Source organism: Phyllobates terribilis, unplaced genomic scaffold (genome assembly GCF_046119375.1).
Source record: "Phyllobates terribilis strain yellow unplaced genomic scaffold, ASM4611937v1 Scaffold_5__5_contigs__length_657084704, whole genome shotgun sequence".
NCBI classification, from domain to species: Eukaryota; Metazoa; Chordata; class Amphibia; order Anura; family Dendrobatidae; genus Phyllobates; species Phyllobates terribilis.
In genome coordinates this window covers 11,995,966-12,020,746 of record NW_027362765.1, presented here as the reverse complement: position 1 = coordinate 12,020,746, position 24,781 = coordinate 11,995,966, and the positions used below count along the sequence as shown (strand labels likewise).

The following is a 24,781-nucleotide window of genomic DNA, read 5'->3' as shown; positions in this document are numbered from 1 at the left end:
ATGCTGAACATCATGAATTATCATCCCTCTATCAAGCCTCCTAATGAACCTGTTGGGAAAATGCGTTGAGGCGGATTATTGAAACATTCTCTGAGTACCATACCCTTTCCTTTATACATATTGTGGAGGTTTTACTCACTGGGGCACAATGGGAGGAATACAGGAGGCATGTTCCTTTAAAATTTCATGTGGGTTTATTACTTCATAAACCCAGAAGCCAAACAGAAAAGCAAACAGCCTTTAGATCAGGCAAACAAAGTAAATGTCCTTAGCAGGTCTCTGCTCAGCCAGGCCTGTGTGGCACACAAGCTGGGGTAGCGTCCAGTGTCCTGGCTTGGTCTGAAGACAAACATACACAGTAGGCCTTCTACCTCCAAATACACAGACCATGTGCCAAACAACAGCCTTCATTTTATAGGCTGTTAACCACACCCAGAGGTGAGGTATGTGGGTAGCTGGACTTGCCCATTCTCTCCTAGCTACCCGTAACCCGGCTCCCAGGTGCACCAAACGATCCTCTTAGTGCTTATGTGCCCTAGAGAAACACTCCGGGTTACATCACAGAGACCAGCCATCTCTGTAACACATACCTCCCATCGACTACGCGACCATTAGCCACCTTACATACCCCCCCTCTACCTAAAGCCGTGGGCTTGACACCTTTTACTACCAGACAGGGAATTCTCGAGAGAGCATCGGCATTACCATGTAGCTTCCCTGCTCTATGTTCTACAGGGAAGTAGGAGTCCTGTAGGGCTAAAAACTCGATGGTGACTCTGGCATTTTTTCACTTTTTTCCCTCATCCATCTGAGTGAAGCATAGTCGGATAATAATCAAAATTTTCGACCTAACAGATAGTACGGTAAGGTGTCCACTGCACACTTTATAGCAAAGCGTTCCTTCTCTATGACCGAATAATTTTTCTCACTGGAGGACAGCTTTCTACTCAGGTAGAGGACAGGGTGCTCCTCCCCGTGTATCTCCTGGGAAAGGACTGCTGCTATCCCGACATTTGAGGCATCTGTCTGGAGTATAAACTCTTTATTGAAGTCCAGGGCAACCAGGACCGGTTGCCTACACAGAGCCAGTTTCATCTTTTGAAAGGACGTCTCCGCCTCTGCAGTCCACTTGGCCTTGGCTGATTTTGTCCCTTTAAGGAGCTCAGTCAGGGGTGCCGCCATCATGGCGAAGTTTGGGATGAATTTCCTGTAGTATCCCACAATTCCCAGGAAGGCTCTGACTTGCTTTTTCGACACCGGTCTCAGCCAATTTTAGATTGCTTCTGCTTTAGTATTTTGGGGTTTTATCTCGACTCTACCCACTACATATACGAAGTACTTGGCTTCTTATTTCCCCATGCCACATTTCTTCGAGTTTATTGAAAACCAACCCCACCTTCCTCAGAGCATCAAACACAGCCTGAATCTTTTCCATATGACTCTTTCCATATGACTCTCCCAGTCTGGACTGAAGATAGTATTGTCCAGGTATGTTGTGCATATTTTCTTATGGGATGCAAGGATGCAATCCATAGCTCTCTGGAATTTTGCAGGGGCCCCCTGCAGTCCAAATGGCATCCTGGCATACTGGAAGCATCCGTCGGGCGTAGAAAACGCAGTATTCTCTTTGGCTACCTGTGCCATGTGGATCTGCAATATCCCTTCGTCAGATCCAAGGTGGTTATGTGCCTTTCTGGCCCAAGCCTCTTGATCAGCTCGACGATGCGTGGCATTGGATATGCATCAAATTTGGAAACCTCATTCAACTTCCGATAGTCGTTGCAGAATCTCCACTCACCATTGGGATTTGGGACCAAGACGATCAGGCTCGACCAACTGCTCTTGGATTCTTCAATGACACAGAGCTTCAGCATACAAGCTACCTCTTTGGATATCAACTCTCGTCGGGCCTCAGGTATCAGATAGGGCTTCAAGTTCACCCGCACATGTGGCTCCGTCAGAACCTTGTGTTCTGTGACCCTTGTGCAATTCCGAGAACAGATCCCTGTTCTTCTGCATCAACTCCCGACACTGCTGTTTCTTGGCCTTCGTTAGCGTTTCCGCTATTGCGACTCCTCCAACGTCACCTTCTAGCTTGCCCAGCAAGCATGGAGCTTCCACAGCCTCTCTGTCTTGCCACGACTTGATGAGGTTGATGTGGTATATCTGGTACGGCTTACGTCGTCCCGGTTGACGAACCTTGTAGTTCACTTCACCCACTTTTTCCACCATCTTATACGGCCCTTGCCACTTGGCCAAGAACTTACTTTCCAACGTAGGAATTAGCATGAGGACGCCGGTCTCTCGGATTGAATTGCCTCACTCTGGCTGACCGGTTGTAGACTCTGGCATAAGCTTCTTGTGCCTGGAGGAGATGTTCTTTTACGATGGGCATCATCTTCACAATCCTCTCCTGCATCTGAGCAACGTGCTCGATGATGCTCCTGTGGGGCGTGAATTCGGCTTCCCAGATTTCCTTTGTGACACCCAGAAGACCCCGCGAATGTCGGCCATACAGAAGTTCGAATGGCGAGAACCCTGTAGAAACCTGTGAAACCTTTCGGTTGGAGAATAAACAGATACGGTAGGAGACAGTCCCAGTCTCTACTGTCCCTTTCTATGTCCTTCCTCAGTATACTCTTCAGAGTCTTGTTAAACCTTTCGACTAGGCTATCTGTCTGAGGATGGTATACTGAAGTCCTCAGTTGGGAGATTTGGAGGGCTTTGCATAACTCCCTCATCACCTTACTCATAGAGTGAATTTCCTGGTCGGTGAGTATCTCCCTTTGTTAAGCCTGTTGGGGAAAAAACGTGGACCAACTCATGGGATATATTCTTTGCGGAGGAGTTTCTCAGTGGAATCACTTCAGGATAGCGTGTGGCATAGTCCAGGATAACCAATATAAATTGATGCTCACGAGCAGATTCAACAAGGGGACTGACCAAGTCCATAGCAATTCTCTCCAACGGCACTTCAATAATGGGCAATGGCACGAGGGGACTTCAAAAGTGAGAGGTGGGGGCGGTTAACTGGCACGTAGGGCAAGACCTGCAATACTTAAATATTTCCAGGTGACATCCGGGCCAATAGAAACTTAGTAAAAGATAATGCCTTACCAACACCAGATGCAGCAAGCCTCCATGATAAAGGCGGGGCCAGCACATGTGCAAAATACTGATGCAGACAGCCACTCACTAACCTACCAATTCATGGAGGGGGTGGCTGTGTAGTATTATACATGCACACCGATGGAGTCTGCGCCAGTCACACAGATATGTGCGATGCACAGTTTCTGGCTTGCAGCTTGTTGATGACGCCCATACTATTAGATCAGGCGGGCTGCCCAGCACTATATATGTGAACCCCCACAAGACAGACGCCCCAATTCATCCAGCCAACACTAAAGAGGCCTGGCCGCATCCTGCAAAAAAATGTGCAAAAAAGATGAAAAATAGTGTAGAAGATAAATACTCCACATGAGGTATTGGTCGATATTTTGGCAAAAATACACAAGCTCGCAACCCAAACGTCAAGGGTCCTCATACTTGCGAGTCCTAACACTAAACATTAAAAATGGTGAACATTGGACATAATTTCAAAAAACATCACAGTAAGACTATATGCCCACTATCCGTTTTTTAAGCGTTTCCGCAGCGGCAATTCCACTGCAGAAACGCTTAAAAAACACTTGGTAGAAGGTCTGCCATGTTCCCCATTGATAATCCCATGTGCTGTGCACATGCTGCGGAAATTTCCGCTGCGGATTATCATTGCGGAAAAATCCGCAGCACTACCAATTATTTTGCGTTAGGGCGGCGTTTTCGCCGCCATTGACTTGCATTGGAACGCATGGAATCCGCATCATAGAATCTGCAGATGCGGAATCCATGCGTTTCAATGTGGGGATGGTACCCGGGTTTGGAGAAGAGGAGACTCTCCTCCGGACCCGGGTACCATAGAACCTGTAAAAAAAATAATAAAATAAAAAATATACATTATACTTACCTTTTGATGGCCCCCTGTGTCCTTAGCGATGCGTCTCGGCTTGCCGGCAGCTCGCGATGGTCTGAAAAGGACCTGCCATGACGTCAATTAGTCATGTGATGGGTCACGCGACCGCTGAGGTAGGCAGGTCCTTTAGTCTACCGCGAGCTGCCGGCAAGCCAGGATGCATCGGATAAAGACACCGGGGGCCATCAGAAGTTAAGTATATATTTATTTTTTATTTTTTACTATTCTTTCGGTCACCCTATATAAATCCATGCCGGTTGCATGTATTTATATAGTGTGACCAAGTTGTCAAGCACTTTCCAAGTGATGCTAAAATGGCTTGGAAAGCGCTTGACAACCCGCTTGCGGAAATGCATGGGAAGAACGCTTCACTTCCGTACAATCCGCATGCGTTTTTTCTGCCAGGGAGATGCAGAAACGCTCAGGAAAAAATCCGGAGCATTTCTGCATCGTGGGCACATAGCCTAAAAGATAATGCCTTACCAACACCAGGTCAGATTACCAATGCACTGCAGGATGCAGCAAGCCTCAATGATAAAGGCGGGGCCAGCACATGTGCAAAATACTGATGCAGACAGCCACTCACTAACCTACCATTTCATGGAGGGAGTGGCTGTGTAGTATTATACATGTACTCCAATGGAGTCTGCATAGGGCGCCAGTCACACAGATATGTGTGATGCACATTGTCTGGCTTGCAGCCTATTGATGACGCCCATACTATTAGATCAGACGGGCTGCCAAGCACTATATACATGCAAGCCCACGAGACATATGCCCCAATTCACCCAGCCAACACTAAAGAGGCCTGGTGGGGTATTTATCATGTGGTGTATTTATCTTATACACTATTTTTCATCTTTTTTGCACATTTTTTTGCACTGTGCGTCACACATATCTGTGTGACTGGCACCCGCCCTGTGCAGACTCCATCGGTGTGCATGTATAATACTACACAGCCTCCCCCTCCATGAATTTGGTAGGTTAGTGAGTGGCTGTCTGCTTCAGTATTTTGCCCATGTGCTGGCCCTGCCTTTATCATGTAGGCTTGCTGCATCCTGCAGAACATTGGCAATCTGACCTGGTGTTGGTAAGGTATTATCTTTTACTGTGATGTTTTTTGAAATTATGTCCAATGTTCACCAATAGAACCTTTGCACGATCCGTTCCTGCGTTTTTTCAACTCCCAGATGTCCCCCCAAGACATGTGAATGGGCCATGTCCAACACCTTCCGTGTAAAGGGGCCCGGCACTATTAACTGCTCCACACGCTCCTCCCTCACTTTCTCGACCCGTTACAACAACTCCTTACTCATCATAAAATGGGGAAACCTTGTGTCAGCCCCCGACTCCTGTGCAACCCCATTTATAATAGTGACATTATTAAAGGCTTCCTTCAGAGTTAGGTCCCTATGTTGGGCAGACCTAAAATTCTCGTTGGTCACCCCTAACTCTGGAATGGCAGACTCAGGAGGCACTACCTCCTCATCCCCCACAAGGACACAAAAAGGAAACCTGTCTGACTCTGGGTGTGGTGATACCTCATTAGGGTTAATTTTTTCTTATCTGAGCCAGCAAACTCAGAACCCTTCCCCCACAGATCCCAAAACAAGCAAAAGTCCCAGCCTATAATAATAGGGTGCAACAAGTCCTGAACGACGCCGACCTCGTGGGACTCTGTACCATGGGCCATTTCAATGTCCACTCTGGCCCGTAGGGTAGTCTTTAGCATCACCATGAATGCACTGAATGCCGACTTTTTTCCCTGTGATAATTTGGAGAGGAAGGGTGGCCCTCATAAGGGTCACCAGGCTCCCGGAGTCTAGCAGTGCCGTTACCTCCCATCTGTTCACCTTCACGTGACATGCTTGTGGCCCCTCGCTGGGTGGACAGTTCACACTGCAGGCCGGATAAGCATAATATGAACAACGTTGTCCTATGCTGCAGTCCATCGGCTCAAGTGTCAGGGGACAATGGGCGGCTATATGGCCTGGGCCGTGGCACCTCCAGCAAACAACATCACCTGTATGGACCTTGGGCACCACCTCCCTCGTCCATTTGGACCTTGGAAGTCCCACCACCTTTTGGGCCTCCACCCCCTGTTGGGAACTCCAGTATGTAGTGGGCTGCCTTCCCAAGGAACCTTCAACCCCCTGGTATCTCTCGATCAGTCCGACCAGTTCATCCGCATATCGGGGATCACCCTGGGCAACCCAAGGCTGTATGGGCCTCGGCAGGGAGTGCACAAACTGGTCCATCACCACCCAATCTACCAACTGCGCAGGCATTGAGGTCTCTGGCTGCGCCACTTCTGGACCAGGTGCAGCAGGTCAAACATTTGGGATGGAGGTGGTTTGTTCCGGTGATAAGGACCCGCTGTGCCCTGATAGTCATTGTCAACCCCAAGGGTGCGAGAATCTCACTTTTTATCTTGCCATACTCTTTGGCATCCTGCAAAGCTAAATCATAGTACGCCTACTACGCGTACTTCTGGGGCTCTCCAAGTCAAGTATGGCGACAGTACCTCTACCCACTGCTCTTGTGGAAATTTCTCCCTCTCGATGACCCTTTGAAACACCATCAGGAAGGTCTCAACATCATCCCCCAGGGTCATTTTCTGCAAAGCCCGTCATACCGCCTTCCGGACATGGGAGTCATCAGTCGGACCTGGGGTTGGAGTGCTCGTCCTGTCCTGGATGGCGGTTGCCAGAAGCTGCATCTGCTGATGTTGTTCCTGCTAGTGCTGCTGGATCTGCTGTAACTACAGCCTGTTGGTCTCCTGTTGATGCTGCTGCGACTGGAACAGGTGTTTCAGCAGGTCCTCCATTTTGTCTGGTGATGCTTGCTGGCTTGCGACAGACTTCACCCAGGGCATGCAGCCCATCCTGTAGCAGTCACACGTCTCAGCTGGGAACGCTGCCCGCAAGTCTAACACTAATTGTGGAGTTTTTACTCACTTGGGTGTGACAGGAGGAAAACAGGAGGCATGTTCCTTTAAAAGTTCATGTGGGTTTATTGCTTCATAAACCCAGAAGCCAGACAGAAAAGAAAATAGCCTTTAGATCAGGCAAACAAAGTAAATGTCCTTAGCAGGTCTCTGCTCAGCCAGGCTTGTGTGGCACACAAGCTGGGGTAGCGTCCAGTGTCCTGGCTTGGTCTGAAGACAAACATACACAGGAGGCCTTCTCCTTCCAAATACACAGACCATGTGCCAAACAACAGCCTCCATTTTATAGGCTGTTAACCACACCCAGAGGTGAGGTACTTGGGAAGCTGGACCTGCCCATTCTCTCCTAGCTACCCGTAACCCGGCTCCCAGGTGCAACAAACGATCCTCTTAGTGCTTATGTGCCCTAGTGAAACACTCCAGGTTACATCACAGAGACCAGCCATCTCTGTGACACATACCCTCCATCGACTATGCAACCATTAGCCACCTTAGAATACATTGATTCATATCTGGTTTTATGATTACCCCATGGCCGATGAAAGGGAATCTGTCACCCCCTGGAACTTATCTGACCTCTAATATTGGCATACAGGTGATAGAAATGTGACTCTTTACATACCTGTATGCCTCATATTAGAGGTCTGTTTGCTGAGAAATGGCTTTTTATTCAGTGAAGATTCTGATGCTTGCTGGCCGTGGGGAGTTGGTTCTCTTTAATAAATACTCACTTAGCCCCATTCTTCGTGCAGATACTAATAAATATTGGACCTATGAGATTTTTACCATATGATAGTTAGATAGTTAGGGGTGTATCATCCATATCAGCAGCCCACAGGGCCACTATGGTGCCCGTGAAAAAACACAGAATTTGAGCTTGGTTTAAGTTGGTATCCATGCAGCACATGAATGCATGTTTACTATGGCCATAAATCAGAAAAAAACCTATAAGAAGAAAAATGATCATAAACCCTGCTGTAAATAAATAAATAAAAAGCAAAAGTGCATTTAAATAAAATAGGGTTCTTAGTAGCACTGTTTTTGATCAAAAATAGCATGAAAGCTATCCCATCATGGTAAAATGAACCCATTCGAGATAGTCCTACACTGTATAATATTAAAAACCTTGCCGTGTATCAAAGCCTCAAACTTCTGTGTGTGAATCAGACATGAGAATTAACGTGATAGAAGATTACAGTCTGGAGAAGACGGGAAACATTCATATAGACGGCCGGTGGAGATGTAGTCAGTGAAGAACTCTGGCTAAATATGTCTGTAGAGCCGTAGTAGAATATGAAGATGTCGTCGTCCTCCTCATGAAGTAGTTATTTCTCATGTCACGTGTAATGAATATCTCCTGCAGTATTGCTAATGCCGATTGCAGTGTCGGTAAATGAGACGAGAATTAGCTTTATGGAAGATGAGTCTTTGAGAAACGTGTTCAGCTACAGACTCCAAGGAAGAAACTGCTTGTTGTATGTGGCCTAAAATATATAGGTTTTATTACTAGATGTAAAGCAGAAAACTAAATACTGTAAAATAATATATCTCCTCATATGCTTCCCCTTATTATCTCCAGTAATTGTATTATTACACAACATCAGATCCTCTCAGTGAAGATCTTCTATTTAAGAGAATTTTCCTTATGGACCCATCAAAGATGGATATGGATAGAGACAAGATGGCAGAGAGGATATTAAACCTCACCCTAGAGATCCTCTTCCGTCTTACTGGAGAGGTGAGAGATTCTGATGACGTCACATTGCAACATTATTATCTATGGGAATAACAGATGGACAGAACTGGAGAGGTGAGGACTCTGGAAATGTCTGTAGTGAGATTTATTTATATGTCATTCCATAACCAGGATTACATATTAGTGAAGACCTCTAGTGAGCGCTGTCAGGTCCATGTGTCTGAGGGATGGGAAAGACCCCTGAGCTCAATCACAGGGCCTCCATCTCACCCCTTTATACATGAGGACATCAATGACCAGAAGATCGTAGAACTCACCTACAAGATGATTGAGCTGTTGACTGGAGAGGTGACACTGCTGGAAATGCTGGGACATTATACAGTAATGCTATGAAAGGATCGGGGGAATGACTGTATCATTGTATGTGTCAGGTTCCTATAAGATGTCAGGATGTCGCTGTCTATTTCTCCATGGAGGAGTGGGAGTATTTAGAAGGACACAAAGATTTGTACAAAGACGTCATGATGGAGGTTCCCCAGCTCCTCACATCACCAGGTAATAGACAGGACTAAATACACACGGCCCATAATTATCTGTATGTAAAGAATAAATTCCGTCCCTGTATGTGTTTCTTCCAGATCTATCCAGTAAGAGGACAACACCAGAGATGTCCCCGTCCTCTTCTTCCACAGGACTGTAAACAAGAAGATCCCAATATGCCTCAGGATCATCAGGTAGATGGAGAGAAGGTGTCATGAGATCTCCCCTATGATGTGTAGATGGCTGTGAAGGTCTTGTTTTCAGTCTTGTTTTATCCACCAATATTATGTGTTTTCTATTTGTGTAATGAGAGCGGTGGAGATGGCAGGATTAGAGCTGATCATAGATGTGACTTTTACAATATTTGTTTCAGGGTGAAGATCTCACCCATATTAATGCTATAGAGGCATATGTGAGGGGTGATGAGTAGTGTAAAGAGGAGATTCCTACATATGACTACCCAGGTGAGTACTGACCACTAAATGCAGAGAAGTCACAGATTCTTCTCAGTCACCGGCTGTGGCTGCTTTATCGGTTGTGTAGTCCGGCTGTATCACAATCGTGTAATTACCATTTTGCCTCTAGACCACAACATTCTCTTCCACCCAAAACTGTTCAAATGATTTTGGGCATTGAAACCCTTTTCCATAGAACTTACAACCTGGAGGATCCACCTACTCCCTGTGATTAGGAGACGCTACCTGCCCAGATCTGTAAACCACACAGCCCGAAAATCACTTGAGGAATAATATTATGATGGGCCTGTAAGGGAAAGCGGAGGGTAATGATGCTGTTGGCTTCCTAGATCCCTGATATCTTATTGGATGAATCTACCTTCTCTCCCTTCTGTGCTGCTGAATGTGCTCATATGGTCCCTACAAGACCAGGTCCAGTCTTTCTGGCCAAACTTCACATTTATGATCTACAACATTAAATGTGCAGTGAGGGCCAAGTGTGAATTTCTGTACAATAACAACAGCGTTTCCCTTTATCCTGACTTTTCAATTCTTTTAAAACCGACTAACTTCAAACCAGATTGTGATAAACTAAACAAAAAAAACATTACACCTGTGCCACGATATATCTTTAAGTTAAATTTAAGACTCCTCATCTCTGCACTATTATAAAAAGTTCTCTTTGAACGTCTAATATTTCTTCTTGAAACTCATCTGACAGAAAATATTGTCCCTTACGATAGTTTAGATTGCCAAGAGCCACCGAGCCCCATACTCTAATTACCCCAGAGAGGTTTCACCACTAGTTACTCACTACTTACTGATGGAGACTGTTGAGTTTGATCATTTCAGTAGATGTGTTATTGTCTATACTCACAGTTTTTGACTACAGTAGTTAGTTCCCAAAATACTCTGATTTAACCCCTTCCCGCAGACAGTTTTGTGTTCCTATCAGGGCCCATTTTTTAAATCTGATGTGTGTCACATTATATGGTGATAGCTTTGGAATTCTTCACAAAGGATAATAAGAAACAGATGGACCTTACAAATTATTTTACCCCTATTCTTGAATCCGACAATACCCTATATACGGTTGTATCCTACTATCTGGGCACATGGCAGGTTAAGAAGGGAAGGAGCGACATTTAGCTATTTGAATGCAGATTTTGCTGGGATATTGTGCAGACACAATGTATTGGGGACACTGTTCGTTGTCACCTGGCAGCTCAAAAGATGGCTACCACAAACAGGCTTGGCGCTATCTACTCCATTTTCCAGATCCCTGGGTTTGCCTTGCTCATCATCCTTTAACCCCTCTACATGTGTTTGGACTTAGACAGAGACCCCCTAAGCTTGGGCCACAGTGTTACCTAATGTTCTGTGGTGTGAGATGGCAAGAAGAATAGTCAGATAGCCGGGTCAGAACATGGAGGTCAGAGAAAAGCCGTTAGCTGAGCACAGAGGACTGAACTAGAGGAGAACAAGGCTGTATCTGGCAGCTTCCGGCAATATGCTTCCAGCTTTAGTAGGGTGCGGTGCTTTCCAATTGGCTGAAGCAGGGAGCAGATTGCTGCAGCTGGACAGCACACACACCCATACTGCCAGACTGGTTGGTACTACAGGTCCCAGGCACCCTAATCTTAGTGGCTGGACAGGGCCTGGGCTGCCAAGAGCTTCTGGTTCTGACGTCTCCTCCATCACCAGCGCCGCCTGCAGAATGAATAAGGCGGCGCCTAGTAAGAGAAGCAGACGTCGCAGGAGCAGGTCCCAGAGGAGATGGGACCCACCCTGTGACCAAATTGCAGAAAACCAGAGCAGTAGAAATCCCCATAAAGTGACTCCATTTTGGAAATTATAACCCTCAGTGAAATAATCTATAGGAGTAGTGACTATTTTGACTCCACAGGCACTTCCCGGAAATTAGCATGCAGGATGATGGAGAGTGAAAATTACAAATATATAATTTCATTACCCAACACATAGTGCCCAGATTGTGCTCCAGGAGACACACACAATCAATTAAGTGGGTTCTTCTCACTATAGTAATGTCAAATACATGGATGCTGAGTGTGGTTTGGGCGCACTGCAAGGCTCAGAAGCGAGGGGGAGATCTGACTTTGGGAGTGCGGATATTGCTGGATTGGTTTATGTTGCTTTTCAAAAGCCTTTGAGCCACTAATAATGTGGAAACCTCTGGTTTTCCATTGACAGATGATGGACCTGAGTGGGGACTTGTTTTTTGTGAGATGAGTAGAAGTTTTTATTGGTATTATTTTTGCCTACATAATATTGTTTGGTGGGTTTTTATTCCATATTTGGGAGACAGAATGAACAAACAGTTGAACACTACGATCCACTGGTTCATCCTATGAGGTTTTCTATTAGACTGTGAACTGTTATTGTCTTGATGAATAATGACGGCTAACATAGGGCAAAATTAAAAAAATCACAGAAAATGATACAGCCTTACCAACACCAAATCATATAACAAATGCACTAGCAGGATGCCACAGACACCCATGATAAAGGTGGGGGCATCGCAGGTGCAAAATACTGATGGAGCAACCACTCACAATCATACCAATTCATGGAGGGGGTGGTTGCCTAGTATTAAAGATGCACACAGATGAAGCTTGCATAGGACGCCAGTCACACAGGTAGGTTTGATGCACAGTGTATGGCTTAGGATAGTGATGATGCCCATACTATTACATCAGGAAGGCTGCCCAGCACTATATAAGTGCACCCCACATGGACAGACAACCCAGTACACCCAACCAACACTAAAATGCTAAAGCATTTGTTTTCTGATTTGGTGTTGGTAAGGCTGATTTTTTCTGTGATATGTTTTCTTGGTAAATAATGATACTTTTACATAAAGTACATTTTTACGGAGAGTTTAAGTAGAAATATTTAACAATATAAACTTTAAGGATATGTTATTCATAAATAATAATTGGTTTTATTCTTGGCAGATGACTGTACCAGGAGATCAGAGGAACAGCTGACATCTTCAATTTTTAAATCAGATGATCTTGAGATCAAACAAGATACAATTGAAGTGAATGCCATTACTCCAGATATCCCATCATCCCTTCACAGCAAAGATCTGTCATCTGATCCTATGAAACAGGTCCTGTCTTCTGATTCATTACTGACTACTAAGGAAAATCAAAGTCACAAAATAAGCATTAAAAAACAAACTGCTCCTAAAGCAAAGAAGCCATTTTCATGTTCAGAATATGGAAATAGTTTTTCCCTCGAAAAGTCTTTTCTTAAACATCAAAGCATTCACACAGCAGAGAATAGATTTTTTTGTTTCACGTGTGGGAAATTTTTTAACCAGAAATCAAATCTTGTTAATCACCAGAGAAGTCACACAGAGGAGAAGCCATTTTCTTGTTCAGAAAGTGGAAAATGTTTTACAGAATAATCAAGTTTAATCAAATATCAGAGAACTCACCCTGGGGAGCAGCCTTTTTCCTGTTCAGAATGTGGAAAATGTTTTAGCCCGAAATCAGGTTTGGTTAAGCACCAGAGAATTCACACAGGGGAGAAGCCTTTTTCCTGTTCAGAATGTGGAAAATGTTTTAGCCGGAAATCAGGTTTGGTTAAGCACCAGAGAATTCACACAGGGGAGATGCCTTTTTTTCTGTTCAGAATGTGGAAAATATTTTAGCTGGAAATCAGGTTTGGTTAAGCACCAGAGAATTCAAACAGGGGAGAAGCCTTTTTCCTGTTCAGAATGTGGAAAATGTTTTAGCCGGAAAACAGATTTGGTTGAGCACAAGAGAACTCACACAGGGGAGAAGCCTTTTTTCTGTTCAGAATGTGGAAAATATTTTAGCTGGAAATCAGGTTTGGTTGAGCACCAGAGAATTCACACAGGGGAGAAACCTTTTTCCTGTTCAGAATGTGGCAAATGTTTTAGCCAGAAATCAAATTTGGTTAATCACAAGAGATATCACACAGGGGAGAAGCCTTTTTGCTGTTTAGAATGTGGGAAATGTTTTATCTGGAAATCAGATTTGGTTAAGCACAAGAGAACTCACACAGGGGAGAAGACTTTTTCCTGTTCAGAATGTGGGAAATGTTTTATCCAGAAATCAAATTTGGTTAATCACAAGAGATATCACACAGGGGAGAAGCCTTTTTTCTGTTCAGAATGTGGCAAATGTTTTAGCCAGAAATCAGTTTTGGTTCAGCACAACAGAACTCACACAGGGGAGAAGCCTTTTTGCTGTTCAGAATGTGGGAAATGTTTTAGCCGGAAATCAGATTTGGTTAAGCAACAGAGAACTCACACAGCGGAAAAGCCTTTTTGCTGTTCAGAATGTGGGAAATGTTTTAGCCGGAAATCAGATTTGGTTAAGCACCAGAGAACTCACACAGGGGAGAAGCCTTTTTCCTGTTCAGAATGTGGGAAATGTTATAAAGATACATCAGATTTGGTTAAGCACCAGAGAACTCACACAGGGGAGAAGCCTTTTTCCTGTTCAGAATGTGGGAAATGTTTTGTGAAGAAATCATCTCTTTTTAGTCACCAGAGAACTCACCCAGACGAGAAGCCATTTTCATGTTCTTAATGTGGGAAATGTTTTACACGGAAATGAACTCTTAACAAACTTCAGAGAAGTCACACAGGGGAGAAGCCTTTTTCATTTTTAACCAAAAATTGTGTCTTCATAAAGGGGTTGTCCACTACTAGGACAACTCCTTCTCATTCCTCATGTTTGGCCTTTTTAAAATAAAAACACTCATACGCACTTCCTGTTCTGGCGCCGTTCCATTGGTGTCACAACTCGCGTTTCCATAAGGATGTTACATCACACAAGATTGTTACATCACACAATCCTGCTCCCAATCAACGCCACCTTCAGACGTATTGTACATCAACAGGAGGGACATGGCCTGGACGTAGCACCGAGAGAACGCACACACTGAAAACACTCTTTTCAGACTGTGTTCCTGGGGGAATTATAAGCAATTTACAGCCTCAAATATGATTATCGATATGGGAAAGAAAGAAGAGATCAGAGGTTAATCTGAGGTCCTCCACCTCTGTCAGCATGTCTGGTATGCAGCGTTTCTTATGGAAGGTCTTATCTTCCTGCTCTGGAGCTATTAGGCTATGTGCCCACGTAGCAGATTTGATGCAGAGCGTTTTTGCCTTTCTCTGGCAGAAAAAAAACGCATGCAGATTTACATGCGTTTTTTCTGCCAGAGAGAAGCGTTTTTTCAGCGTTTTTACATGCGTTTTCGCATGCGTTTTTTCAAGCAGTTTGCCAAGCGATTTTGAGCATCACTTGGAAAAGTGCTTGACAAGTTGGTCACACAATATAAATCCATGCAACCGGCATGGATTTATATAGTGTGACCAAGTAATAGTTAAAGAATGGTAAAAAAAAAAAAAAAGATTATACTCACCTTCGGATGTCCTCCCGGTGTTTTGTTCACGCCGTCCCAGTCTCTTGCAATGCTCGCGGTGGTGTGAAGGACCTGCGGTGATGTCATTGAGTCATGTGATGGGTCACATGACTCAGTGACGTCTTGGCAGGTCCTTCACATCAGCTCGAGCATTGAAAGAGACCCGACGGCGTGGACAAAACACCGGGAGGACATCGGAAGTTGAGTATAATTATTTTTTATTTTATTCATTTTTTTACAGATTCTATGGTACCCAGGTCTGGAGGAGAGTTTCCTCTTCTCCAGACCTGGGCACCATCCGCACATTACACCGCGCCAATTACACAAATACAGATGGTCTTGCGGAATTGGCGCGTTCTAATGCAAGTCAATGGCGGCGATTACGCTGTGTGTCCGCAAAATAATGGACATGCTGCGTATTTTTTTAGTTCAGCATAAACGCTGCGGCAAAATACGCAGCATGGGCATTGAAAGTGCGGAATTGCATTGGAGACCATGGGGGAAGGTCTACCAAGCGTTTTCGGAAATTCCGCAGCATAAACGCTTGAAAAACGCATCGTGGGCACACAGCCTTACTGCCTCACCACAGCATGGAAAAAGAAGCAGTTTTAACCCTCATGATGCCAGACAGCTCCAGCCTGTAAGTCCTGCACCAACTTCTCTCTTAATGTAGGCCTCACAAGAAAACAGCTCCACCAATCTCCCTGTACTCTGACCAAAGCCCCCATGCTGAGTAGTGCTTGCTTCACAGGGACATTTACCCCCCAGCCACAGGTTATTCTGATATGAGGAACAACATAACTTATTTGTATATCAGATTGCATTTATCCCTACTAAAGAAGATATGGAGCAATATATTCAGAGGCTGGAGACCACATACGATACTGAAATACGTCCCCTCACTTCTATCCTGTCACAGCTTACTGACAAGGTACAGAGATTAGAGGATAATGTCGTCCAAGTTAGAGGCCATCATAATGCTCAGAAACTAACACTGGATCTTCACAACCAGTAAATAAACCATCTGTTTAATATGGTTGATGATCAGGAAAATCGCAATAATATCTGGATAAGGGGTATACCTGAAAGTATCAATGCACAAGTGATTATGCCAACACTGCGATCATTGTTCAATAATATCCTTGGTGATTCTATTGATAAGGAGATGGAGATCGCCAGAGCGCACCGTACAATAGGCAATCATGGCCCCGATCCTGAGCGTCCATGGAAATTATCTGTCGCATACTTTTTTTCAATGTAAAAGAGGCCATTGTGAGGAAAGCAGAGGAGTTGGGTCCTGGTGATTTCAATGGAAAATGCATATAATTGCTCACATATCTATCCTGAATGACATTTGCTAAAAGAAGGGTATTGAAACCACTACTTGATGCCATCTGGGAAAATGGCCTGATGTACTCCTGGGGGTACACATTCCAGCTGTATATTTTCAAAGATCCAAGCAACATGAGACCTATTTGTGATGCCCTGGACATTCCATATATCTGACTGGCCACCTGCTCCACCATTGCCACAGAGAGTTCCAGCACGTCACAGAAGGCGTTCAATGGATCAGGAACTTGATGGTGATGCAGCCAGATGGGAAAGGAACCTGCCAATCATATGAGCTCCTGAAACGAATCTTGTCTTCCCTGATGAGAGACAGTTTGCAGATGCTTACTTATTTCTTTAAGCATATAATTAGATATATCTAAATAGAGCATTAGCTGCCACTCTTCCACTATATAGAATGTCTAAGTTCATATAAGATCTTAGACCGGCATATAAGTTGAGTTCACATGATACTACTGTAATATCAGGCTGTATTACTTTACTTGCTTTATATTCCATGGTTCCACCCAGGGGCGTACATAGAAGTCATGGGGCCCCATAGCAGAAGCTCTAATTGGGCCCCCCCCCTACAAAAAATAAATATTTGTCTGTGTCACAGAAGAGCAGATCTCCTAACTTTCCAGCCTTTACATAGTAATTTACCTTCTTCTGAAGTCGTAGATTCCTCCTTCATTGCCCCCATAAAGTATGATGCCAACAAAAGTGCCCCCCAAACAGTATGATACCCCTATGGTGCATTCCTCCACATGCACAGTATAATGACCCTACTGTACCCCACTTCAACTCCCACGGCAAAGTATGGTGACCCTAACACAATATAATCCCCCAACTGTGAACCCCACAGAGCCCTCCATACACTCTCATGGCCCCCACACAGCCCTCCAAACAGTATAATGGCCCCCACACAGCCCTCCAAACAGTATAATGACCCCACACAAACCTTCACATTGTATAATTGCTTTAATACAGTATAATGGCCCCCCACATAGCCCTCAAAATATTATAATGGCCCCACATAGCCTTCCATATAGTATAATGCACCACCAATAATCTTCCATATAGTATAATGCGCCCCCATAATCCTCCATATAGTATAATGCCCCCCCCATAAACCTCCATATAGTATAATGCGTCCCCCATAATCCTCCATATAGTATAATGAACTTCCCATGGTCCTCCATAGAATATAATGCACTCCCCATAGTCCTCCATACAGTATATTACACACCCCATAGGGTAAAATGCAGCCCCCATATAGTATAATGCACGCCACAGTCCTGCAATATTATGGGCACCACGTACTCACTGATTTTAAAATACCGTATATTTTAAATACGCCGACCCGAATATAAGCTGAGGCCCCTAATTTTACCACATAAAAATGGGAAAACCTATTGACTTGAGTATAAGCCTAGTGTGGGAAATGCAGCAGCTACTGGTAAATTTCCCCATCCTCGTATGTGTGGCCCCCTCAATCCCACAATCCCTGGTATGTGTGGCCCCCACAATCCCTGGTATGTGTAGCCTCCTCAATCCCCCAATCCCTGGTATGTGTGGCCCCCACAATCACTGGTATGTGTGGCCCCCTTAATCCCTGGCATGTGTGGCCTCCTCAATCCCGCAATCCTGGTATGTGTGGCCTCCTCAATCCCCAAATCCTGGTATGTGTGGCCTCCTCAATCCCCAAATCCTGGTATGTGTGGCCTCCTCAATCCCCAAATCCTGGTATATGTGGCCTTCTCAATCCCCCATTCCTAGTATGTGTGGCCTCCTCAACCCCCCATTCCTGGTATGTGTGGCCTCCTCAACCCCCCATTCCTGGTATGTGTGGCTTCCTCATCAGCCCCCCCCGAATCACTGCACACATAAAACAATAAACACTTATACTTACCTTCCTTCCTCCCCTCTACTCCAGCGCTGAGTCCTGTCTGCTGCAGCTCATTTCGGCATCTGAGCAGCGCGCGCTCTCAGAAGCCGAGGTGAGCTGCTGCCTGCACATTCACTCCTCTGCACTGACAGCAGAAGCCGGGGCTCAGCGCTCCTCCGTGCCGCTACTAAAGAGAATGAATATTCCGTCTTCTCCACGCGTGATAGCTGCAGCAGCGGCTACAGTGTGTGACCCGCTCCTGCACTGCCGCAACCTGCTCCTCTGCCGCCGCAACCTCTTACCTATCCTCCTCGTTCGCACGCTGCTTGGGACCCTCACGGGCCCCCTCCGGCCACGGGCCCCATAGCAGTGGCATGGTCTGCCGCCATTGGCGGTACGCCACTGGTTCCACCTAATAGGAATCCTAAAACTGAAAGTTTGACTCACGCCTGTAAAGACAACTCCCAGTTAGGGACTTGCATTGGGATCTGCTTGTTTCGCAATTTCCTACTGTTTTGATATATTCATAATCTATACTTCTTAGACACTGAGAGGTAGACGTTACTATCTACCGTCTATACTTCCTCTTAACCTTTCTCTCTTCCATTCCCCCTTTTTTTCATATAATATGGCACAACTCAAAACTTGTTCATTAAATGTCAGAGGACTTAATGTTCCAGAGAAAGGAGCTCAAGTGTTTTATCGTAGGCATAAACAGCACGTACATTTTCTCTTTCTTCAGGAGTCACACTTTAGAGGCGATCATATACTGTACCTCAGATTACTAATAGATATTATTCATCTTGGCGTCCCAGAAAAATGCTGTTTTGAAGTCTAAGGTGCTGAGTATAGGCCGCCACAGATCACTGCCGCGTACTGTTGTAGAAACACTGTCTGACACGGAGGGGAGGTTCGTGTTTGTTAAGATCTCCATCTACTCCAAAATTTTGACTTTGGCAACCTTCTATCTCCCTAATTGTGACCAAATTAAGACATGCCGTCATTACTTAAACAAACTAAAATATTTTGCGGAGGACCTTATCATCATTGGAGGTGACTTTAATTTTGCCTTGGATCCATTTTAGACGCGTCCCGGGGCTGGAGTCACCAATCTAAATCACAATCAAAAGCTTTGCTAATTGTGCTTTGGTCTCAACTGGTCGATGTATGGAGGATACTACATCCAGACGTAAAGGATTATACCTATTATTCTCCTTTACACAATATGCATAGCCATATAGTCCTTTTCTTAATTAGCCGTCACTTGCCTACATGGCAACCTACATCTCAGGTAGGAACTGCTGTATGGTCAGATCATGCTCCTGTATATTGTAACTAGCTATTGAACCCGTTCTATGCCCGGGTGGCGAGCATTTTTATTGGTATATAGTCTCCCATGCTGGTATATGCTGCCCCCTCCTGGTATTTCTGCTGCCCCTATCCTGTCCCCGCCATCCCATCCTGGTATGCATGGCATCCCTCATCCCCATCCTGATATGCATGGCACCCCTCATCCCCATCCTGGTATGCATGGCACCCCTCATCCCCAATCCAGGTATGCATGGCACCCCTCATCCCCAATCCTGGTATGCATGGCACCCCTCATCCCCAATCCTGGTATACATGGCACCCCTCATCCTCAATCTTGGTATGCATGGCACCTCTCATTCCAAATCTGGTATACATTGCACCCCTCATCCCAATCCTGGTATGTATGGTACCCAATCCTTCATCCTGGTATGCATGGCACCACTAATCTCCCAATCCTGGTATGCATGGCACCCCATCCCTCATCCTGGTATGCATGGTACCCCTCATCCCTATCCTGGTATGTATGACACCCCTCATCCCCCAATCCTGGTATGTATGGCCTCCTCATCCCCCAATCCTGGTATGTATGTTACCCAATCCCTCATCCTGGTATGCATGGCACCACTCATCCCCCAATCCTGGTATGCATGGCACCCCATCCCTCATCTTGGTATGCATGGTGCCCCTCATCCCAATTCTGGTATGTATGGCCTCATCCCAGAAACCTGGTATGCATGGCACCCCATCCCCTATCCTGGTACGTATGGCACCCCTCATCCCTATATTGGTATGCATGGTACCTCTCATCCTGGTATGCATGGCACTCCATCCCTCATCCTGGTATACATGGCACCCCTCATCCCAATTCTGGTATGTATGGCCTCATCCCAGAAACCTGGTATGCATGGCACCCCATCCCCTATCCTGGTACGTATGGCACCCCTCATTCCTATATTGGTATGCATGGTACCTCTCATCCTGGTATGCATGGCACTCCATCCCTCATCCTGGTATACATGGCACCCCTCATCCCAATTCTGGTATGTATGGCCTCATCCCAGAAACCTGGTATGCATGGCACCCCATCCCCTATCCTGGTACGTATGGCACCCCTCATCCCTATATTGGTATGCATGGTACCCCTCATCCTGGTATGTATGGTACCCCTCATCCCTATCCTGGTATGTATGGTACCCCTCATCCTGGTATGTATGACACCCCATCCCTCATCCTGGTATGCATGGCACGCCTCATCCCCAATCATGGTATATATGGCTTCCTCATCCCTATCCTGGTATGCATGGCACCCCATCCCCTATCCTGGTATGTATGGCACCCCTCATCCCTATACTGGTATGCATGGCACCCCTCATCCCTATACTGGTATGCATGGTACCCCTCATCCTTATTCTGGTATGCATGGTACCCTTCATCCTGGTATGCATGGTACCCCCCGCATTCCTATCCTGGTATGTATGGTACCCCTCATCCCTATCCTGGTATTCATGGTACCCCATCCCTATCCTAGTATGCATGGTACCCCACATTCCTATCCTGGAATGCATGGCACCCCATCCCTCATCCCGGTATGCAGGGTACCCCTCGTCCCTATCCTAGTATGTAGGGTACCCCTCGTCCCTATCCTGGTATGCATGGTACTCCATCCCTATCCTGGTATGTATGGTACCCCTCATCCCTATTCTGGTATGCATGGCACCCCTCACCCCCCCCAATCCTGGTATGCATGGCCCCTCACCCACCAATCCTTGTATGCTGGCACTCCTCATCCCTATACTGGTATGTATGGCACCCCTCACCCCCCCAATCCTGCTATGTGTGGTACCCCTCATCCTGGTATGCATGGCACCCCATTCCTCATTCTAGTATGCATGGTACCCCTCATCCCCCAATCCTGGTATGCTTGGTGCCCCTCATCTCCCAATCCTGATATGTGTTGTCCCCTCACCCCCCAATCCTGTTATGTATGGCACCCCTCATCGCTTTCACGCTGGACACATACAAAAAAATAAACACTTAATCTCACCTTTCTTCTCTGTGCTCCAGCGCTGCGGTGTTCTGTTCTGCCGGAGGCTAGGGAAGGAGTGCGGCGCCAGAGTACGCACATGCCCATACCGCGCTGTCCGGCGCCATTTTGCTGAAGGCACACTGCAAATAGTGCTATGTGCATGTGCTGATTCTGACACCTTCACTCCTGCTCCAGTCTCCAGCGAAGAGAGGCGCCGCGGCAACAAACCTTCCCGGTCAGGTAAGTATGTAAGTATGGCGCCGGAGATCGCGGTATGCGTTCAGTGTCTATGCATACCGTGATCTCCGGCGCCATACACGCTCCTCTTACCCGTAACGGCTCCATGCCTGCTTCTGTCTGGAGCCGGACTGCGCAGACGTGTCGCGCTTGCGCAGTCTGTAAAGGCTTCAGAGACACGCATCTCCCGTTGTATTATAGATCTGACTATGCCGGACTCCACAAAGGCTTCAGATGTTGGAACCTAAATGATAATCTGCTGAAAGACTCACTCTGTGTCTCAGACCTTCTTGAGACTATAGACTCCTTCAAATATATGAGCATGATGAAACTGCCTTACCATTTAAATGTGTCATCAGAGGTATAATATTAAAACATAGATAAAAGCTAAAAAAAGGAGAGAACAGCTAAAGTCTCCCATTTGCTTGAGCGGATTGATCTCCTTGACAAACAACATAAACGATCTGCTTCCCTCCAGGTATACGCAGACCTGCTTAACGCTAGAAGGGAGCTAAAGTAGTTTCATGGATGGGGTACTCGCAAATATTGTGTAATTTCAGGGCATTTACTTATGGAAGGAACCAAGTGGAAGCTTCCATTCTCGGTACTAGATATGGGGCCTCCTCGAGAAAATTACTTAAAATGTCGTACACTAAAGTTAATATATAAGGTGTGGGATAGGGGTAAAAATATTCTGGGGATTGGAAAGTACACATACTATACTCCTTTATGGCACAACTATAACTTACCAGAGCTATAGAAGCTAAACAATATTAGTGAGTGGGAGGATAGGGGTACTAGAATAAACGCCATACTGATTGATATACATCACCCAATAGATACCATTGCTAAAGCAGTGGATACAAAAGGTCTATTAACCCTTATTTATAGACAGTTACTGGCCCTATATTTGGATAATATTGATAGTTAAGACAAAATGGGAGGAGGATGTGGGTCCGTTATCTGAGGAGCAATGGGGGAAATACTGGATTTGATACCGAATCTTTCATTGTCAGAGTCACAAAGATTGTCCTGAATTCTTCTCATTCATAGAGTATATAGATCCCCAAGTATTTTATTTAAAATTGAAATAGAAACGGATGACACATGTCCTAGATGTGGTCAAAAGGACGCCCACCTGATGCATATGTCATGGAAATGTGTAAATATTGGCGACTACTGGAAGGGGATGATCGCTCTTGTACTATCTGTATTTGGGATACAACTTCAGTTGGAACCTAAAATCTGTATCCCAGGACTTCTGGGAGAAGACGTAGATTCAGACTCCCATATGGTAGTATCTAGCTCAAGAATACTATTCCAAGCCAGAAAGTTGTTGGCACTACATTGGATAGACAATTCTCCCCCAACGATAACAGAACTAAAATCCAGGATAAATAACACTCTATGGTTGGAAAGTGGATCTTATATTAAAGGAACACTCTCAAGAAATTCATACACCTATGGGAGCAATGGTTAATTACCCCAGGTATTGCTTCAGAAAACCTTCACAGAAATACTATCCTGGATCGTTTGTCCATTTCCTTACAGTAAACCAGGAATTTATATCCTTATACCCAGGGTGTCAGCAAATAATAATTGTCTCAGTCCACACAATTGCCCCTTCTTAGATATATACTTTTTCTTTTGATGTCTCAATAGGGAAAAAAATAAGCCGTCAGGAAGTATTCAGATATTTATGTACAAATGTAAAATTACTGTTCCAAAACATTGTACTATAGAGCGATATTGGAACTTATATCATTGTAAACCGGTTCTTGTATTGTTTACTGGTTTTTATTTTTATTTTTTTTGTCACAAAGTTTATTTAAAAAGAAAATGTTGGTAATTCTTTGTTTTGTTAAATAAAAATGATCTGAATGAAAAAAAGAAAGGAGGGAAGGTACTTTACTAGATCAAACGTATACAAAATGGCAAGATCATATGTGAAGATACTCGTACGAATTCGCAAATAAATGTGGTTGCTCATTGGCAAGGAGGTTACATCCACACGTGTAAAGGACATATGTATCCAAAATAAAAGGGGCACCCGGGCCAGAAATTCATAACCCCTCTGACATAGCGGAAGCATTTAGTTGCTTTTATAGTTCACTATATAATATTCATGGACAATACCACAACGTGCCACCTAATATTCTTCAAACTAAAAATGACAAATATATTAAGGACACAGCCGTTCCTTCCTTACAGACCCCTGAGCAGGAGATACTAGACAAAGCTTTCACTGAACAACAGATAGGACAGGCCATTAAATCATTCCCTATCGGGAAGAGCCCTGGGGCAGATGGATTCAATAATAGATTTTATAAGATGTTTACACCTCTGTCATTACAATTTTTAGCCAAAGTGTTCAATAATATCTCAGAAGACTCCCCATTTGCCCCCCAATCACTTAAGGCTCATATAATGGTTTCATCACAGCCTGGAAAAGAACCAAATACCTGCCCTAATATTCATCCAATATCATTAAATAATGTAGACGTCAAAATATTCTCTAAAGTGATTACAACACGGCTCTCCCACTATCTACCCTCAATTGTCAGCAACGATCAGGCTGGCTTCATTAAGGACAGAGAAGCTCGTGATAATAAAAATAAAATGTTGTTAATTTCACATGCAAAAAACAGGGGATCCCAATGTGCCTTGTTTCTGTCTACGCTAAAAAAGCGTTTGACACAGTGCATTGGACTTTCTTGAAGAGCACCTTGCTACAAATTACGTTGGACTCTTTCTTGTTATCTAAATTTCTATCCTTCTACACTGACCCTAAAGCGATAGGGTAAACGGCCTTCTATATGACACATTTTCTATTAAAAAGGGGACGAGACAAGGGTGTCCCTTATCACCTCTCCTATACACATTGGTGATGGAACATTTAGCGGGAGCATTACA

At 45.0% G+C, this 24,781-nt stretch overlaps 1 protein-coding gene, 1 long non-coding RNA gene and 1 pseudogene across 2 annotated transcripts in view; all 3 read left to right on the top strand.

Moving 5' to 3' along the window:
- LOC141270600 (uncharacterized) overlaps positions 1 to 24,781 on the top strand; it is a 472,756-nt gene that overhangs the window by 5,337 nt on the left and 442,638 nt on the right. The gene's annotated exons all lie outside the window — the stretch shown is intronic.
- LOC141270589 (uncharacterized) overlaps positions 8,543 to 24,781 on the top strand; it is an 83,497-nt pseudogene continuing 67,258 nt past the window's right edge.
- LOC141270783 (uncharacterized) lies at positions 13,094 to 15,047 on the top strand (the record flags this gene model as incomplete). The annotated part of the gene is made up of 1 exon (XM_073680892.1): positions 13,094 to 15,047. A coding segment is annotated over one exon (1,143 nt), but the record flags the coding sequence as incomplete, so codon positions are not given.